This window comes from Corvus brachyrhynchos, unplaced genomic scaffold (assembly GCF_000691975.1).
Source record: "Corvus brachyrhynchos isolate BGI_N302 unplaced genomic scaffold, ASM69197v1 scaffold46, whole genome shotgun sequence".
NCBI lineage: Eukaryota > Metazoa > Chordata > Aves > Passeriformes > Corvidae > Corvus > Corvus brachyrhynchos.
Window position 1 is genome coordinate 1,352,326 of NW_008238838.1, and position 5,181 is coordinate 1,357,506.

The 5,181-nt window shown below is 52.8% G+C and overlaps 1 protein-coding gene across 1 annotated transcript in view; it reads left to right on the forward strand.

Moving 5' to 3' along the window:
* The window catches only part of KIRREL3 (kin of IRRE like 3 (Drosophila)), a 142,219-nt gene that overhangs the window by 17,127 nt on the left and 119,911 nt on the right, over positions 1–5,181 (forward strand). The window contains exon 3 of the mRNA XM_017738339.1: positions 2,256–2,334. Coding sequence (XP_017593828.1) covers positions 2,256–2,334 — 79 coding nt within the window. The remainder of the gene's footprint in view (positions 1–2,255; positions 2,335–5,181) is intronic.

The following is a 5,181-nucleotide window of genomic DNA, read 5'->3' on the forward strand; positions in this document are numbered from 1 at the left end:
AGTGCCCAAGGCGAGGTCGGATGGGGCTTGGAGCAGCCTGGGACAGTGGAAGGTTGTCCCTGCCCATGGCAGGGTCCTTAAGGTCCGTTCCCACCCAAACCATTCCATGATCTTGGGGATGTTTGTGCTCATGGCCTGTGCAGGGTGTGGCACCCCCCTCATTCCAGGTCTGTGTCCAGGAAAACCGAGCCAGCATCCACACACAGGGGCCCTGCATGCACGTCTGAGTCAGAGCCGTGCTGGCTTGCTCAGCTCCGCTGTGGGCTCTGCTGCCTTGTCTGACGTTAATCTAATTGTGTTGTTTTAATTACTTTGATACCTTGGTGCTCGTCGGAGGCTCAATAGCAATCGATGGCGTTTTGTTTTCCTATCAATAAAGACATGAAGGCTCTCACCTGCTTTGCTGGCTCTGCGCAGTCGGGCCCGGAGGCTCCGGGCGGGCTCTGCCAGGCACACGGAGTGTGTGTCCCCACAGGATCCTGCATGGAAACCCCCCAAGGTCAGCAAGGTCTTCTCGATTCTCGTTATCGGGCAGGGCTGAGGGAGGCAGCCTGAGCTGGGTGTCCCTGCAGTCAGAGGCATCCCACACCCTGCAGGCCGACACCTTCCTGTTTGTGCAGACCATGGTGGAGCACATTACCTCTGTCCTGCAGAGCAGGAGAAGGGGTTCCCACCATCACAGGTTGCTCATTACCCCTTCCTGCTAATTCTTCTGGTGGTTGATTCATCTGCCCTGATCTTTAGACATCTCCACCTGAGTTAGTCACCACCTTTTATGGCCGATGAGAGAGTTACAAGCAGCCCAAAAGACATCATGAAAGGTGAAGTGAGTCACATTCTGGAGATGCCTGCTTCTCTCCAGGGCATTTCCTCCAGGGCAAGGCAGATTTAGGGGAGCAATTAAATTTCAGCTTACTCTGAGTATCTCAAGAGACTTTCTTTTGTCTGAGCATCACCCTCAGTGGGTTTACATGTGTGATTTGTTTTGGTTAGATGCTGGTTCCTCCCTGGTGGGAGCCTTAGGACCAGGAGCCTCCTGCAAGGTGGAGCTCTGTATGATGTTAGAGGAAGTGCTTTAGCTGGGCTGGTGCATACCCTGAGTGCCCTGGAACCAAAAGAAGTCTGGTTTTTTCTGGGTTTAGGCTCAAATTCTGCCTCATACTGTGCACAAGAGGAGGATATAACCACTCTGCTGGGATGCCATGGCAGCGAGCACTGTCAGGGAGGGATTCTCTGTATGTATGTCTATACCCACGTGGATCTGGGGATCTTCCCCGCACATCACATCACATCATATCACATCACACTTCCCTCTTCCTCTGGACACGATCCAGACCCGCGATTCAACCCCGAGTTTGCCTCGTGGCACTGAAAGCCAAGTTTGCCAGGCAGCTCCTGCTCCTCTCTCCAGCCACCGCTGCGCTCTCCACCCTCCTGCTCCGCGCCTTCCCCTCCTGTGCGCGGCACAACTTCCCAGCGCTCCTTCCTCGGCAGAGGGGGCTCTGCAGAGTCCACAGCCACATTAAGTAAACATCAAAGGGGCTTTGATCAGCGAGGCTCTGCAGAGCGCAGAAGCCCCCGAGGAGCTCTGCAGGTCTGCAGGCAGCACTGGGGACATGGTACCTTAATTTTCTGCACTGTGACACGGGAGAATTTGTTTGAAGAATGAGAGCTCTCTGCCGCTCTGAGATGCGCACGGGGACAGCGCCTGTGCTCGCAGCCTACTTCTGGAAAAAGCCACGCTCAGATCTCTCTGTTTGTTACCAAGAGTCAAAAAGCCCCATTAACAAATCAAGGCATCAAAGGCCTGTGCCTCCTCAGACTCTGGCATTCTCCTGCTCATAGGGTCACTGGCTTGCTTCTAAAGAGCAAGGTTCCTCAGGCCAGAGTTATCTTCCCTCCTGAGGGCCATTTCCCATTTCACTTTGCTGCCCACTAAGGGAGAAAGGGCTAAAAGAGTCCTGTTGTTGCAACACACTGCTGTGGAGGAAGATGCAGCTCATTCCCTCACTTGGAATAGAGGAGTGCTTAAGGACAGGACAGGGAGGGGACAGCCACCCTCCTGTCTCCAGACACACTGGCTTGGGGCCCAGCCAAGCTTAGCTTTGTGAGGCTGACCAAAGACTTCAGCTACATGCCCACCTCACTGGTGCTTTTCCTGAAGGGTGTCTCCAGCAGGATTTGCTCCCTGCAGCATCCCCAGGTTCCTGCTCCTGTCCCCAGCCCAGTCTAACACCGCGCTCTCTTCTCTTGCAGAACTGGGGCTCCCGGGAAGAGGATGCTGCCTAGTACTGGGGTTCATGTACAAGGAGAAGTACCGCAGGATGACTGAAGGTGAGCAGTTCCCTCACCTTCTCTTCTTCTTCCTCTTCAGCAATCTCATTGTGAGGGGCCTCACCTCTAGGGATGTGCTGGGTTCTTGTTCCCACCCAGGAGAAAATTCTACTTCCCCTTTGATCTCTGGAACATCTCAGAGGGTGTGGATGTGGGGAGCCCCCTGTGTGAAGCTGCAAGAGAAGAGCAGGAGCTTCATATTTCCATACATCCAAAATCCACTGTCTTTTCCTATGGAAGGGATTTGTCACATGGGAAGCTCTTGCAGCAATTGCTGCATGTACTCTTTTTATCCTAGTTGGGAGGTAGTGGTTAACCTGACACTTCCAAAATCCCAGTTTCCAGTGCCTTTGAACCTCGCAGAGTCGCCGTTATATTGCTCTTCAAACTTCTTCTAAAATTTCCCTATTTTATATTCCACTCATTCCCCAAGTACTTTATGAGCATTGATTAATCCATAGAAATATCATAAATAATTATGAAGCATAATAACTAAACAAAAACCATTTATGCCCCGAAGAAGTGGCATCCTTGCTTCTGGTAGCTTCTCTTCCCGGAGCCAACCCTGGTGCAGCACCTTCTGATTAATGTTGGATGAGAGAAGGAAGCCCAGAGCCCTGTGAGATGGGAGGGTCTCCAGGATGTGTCACGGAGAGTTTGGCTTCTGTGAGGTCACTCTGGGAATTGGAAACTTGACCCAAGTGTGGATTTAACCGTTTTTAGGGGTTCTGATTGGAAATAATTGGGACAAAGGGTGTGATCTCTTACCCTACTGTGTTTCCTTTTCTGGGAACATCCAAGGTCAGGCTGGATGGGGCTCTGAGTAACCTGGTCTAGAGGAAGGTGTCCCTGCTCACTGCAGGGGGGTCAGGCTGGGTGACCTCGAAAGGTCCCTTCTGACCCAAATGATTGCATGATTCTTTTTCCCTGCATGGGATGGGGTTTTGCCAGCAGTTAGCCATGGGGGCATCTGCTCCTGCAGGAAGCCTTTTTCCATGAGAGTAAAAGGCGAGTTTGTTTCCATGGAGTAAAACTCTCGCAGAGGAAGTTTATGGCTCAAATATCTGTTAGAAGATCAAAGGTTCCTTCACGCTCCCAGGAGCCCTGATACTGAGCTGATAACATGGGGAAAGTACTTCACAAGACTTCACCTCATGCTTGTTAATTACCACACACTCTTTAAACATTGATTAGAGGATGTTTTTAATGGGAAGGGGTCGCCCCATGGGACACCAGCGCTGTGAGAAGGTGCAGCCTCCCTCTCGGTACCTTCCTGTCCCTCAAGCCTCTTGGACAGGCTGCTGGTGGCTGTGCCCAGACCCTGGGGATGCTCACAGGGTGTTGGAGAGCTGGCAGGACCCTGGGCACCCTGCCAATCCTTTGGGATTGCTCTGGTCCCCTGATGGCTTCAGAGCCTGCGTCAGCCTACGAAGTGAGGCCCCTTTTCAGGCTGAGCACGGCTTTGTGTGGAGAGAACAAAGACCCATGAAAGGCCAAAAGTAAAGCTTTTGTGAGGGAAAGGGAACAAAGTGTTCCTGCCTGACGTGCAGCCAGTTTCTGGCCCCTGCAGGCTGCAGGGCCATTATGTTTAAAGGTACAATCTGCCAAAAACAAAAGTCAGGGGGATTTCCATGGCTACAAAGACCACCTAGGACTTGTGTTTTCACTAGAAGCAGTTCCAGATGACAGTTGCAGACATCCAGCTTCCCAGGGTTTTGGTGGACTGCCGTGCAGATCCACACTGCATGGTGTGTCAGCTGGGGTGGGGTCAGACTTCTGGTCGTCTACAGGAATTTCCTGCCCAGGGTGCCTGAGCCGGACTCTTTGGGCCAGTTCCCTTGCCAGGGTGAGGAGAGAGAGCAGCTCCCCTTTTCTATTTGTGCCAAGTGAGAGCTTTTTCTCCCTTCAAAAAGAGTCTAGAGAACAGCCCTGTCAGTAATTACAGGGGAGCTGAAGGAACTGAAAGCACAGGAAGGCAGTGGGGCGGTGGGATAATACGAGGTGTGGGAGGTTTCTTCCATCCTGGAGGAAACAGGTAATTGCAGGGACCATTAGAACCTTCCTGTCATTTACTGGAGACATCTACAATGGCTTGGAGGTAGATAAGCACAAGAGGAGTTAGAGGCCTTGACAGTGTGGAAGAATCATTTACTGATGGGAAATCATTTCTTAGGTTGGATTTTGGGAGAAGGTTCTTCCCCCAGAGGGTGCTGGGCACTGCCCAGGCTCCCCAGGGAATGGTCCCGGCCCCGAGGCTGCCAGAGCTGCAGGAGCATTTGGACAGCGCTGCCAGGGATGCCCAGGGTGGGATTTGGGGTGTCTGTGCAGGGCCAGGAGCTGGGCTGGATGATCCTGGTGGGTTGCTCACACCTCAGGATATTCTGTGATTCTGTGAACATGGCTCTTCTGGCTGTCTCCACAGAGAACATCCAGGCTGGATGCTCACAGACCAGTTTGGGAACCTCTCCCAGCGGGGTGAAAGAGATGTGGGTTAGAGATGCCCAGCAAGGGTCTGTGGTGGCATTATGCTGTTTGTTGACCAGCTGCAAGGGGTGATGTCCATTAGCACAGCTGGTTGCAGATGTGGCTCTTCCAGCTGAGGTGGGCCCCAGGATGAGGAGCCAAGACCCGTGTCCATGGACGTGCCTCTGCCCACGTCAGTTCCATCAGCTCCTCATCCCAGTCTCTGTGTACGGGTCAGAGAGGTCCAGGTGCGGTGTTGGAGCCTCTCCCAGCTGTCAAGCACCACATGATGGGCACAGCAAACCCAATGTGGGCACTGTCCTTGCACTGCTGTGCTGTGTCAGGTGCGACCACTTCTCACTTTGTAAGGGCCTCAGCAGGAAA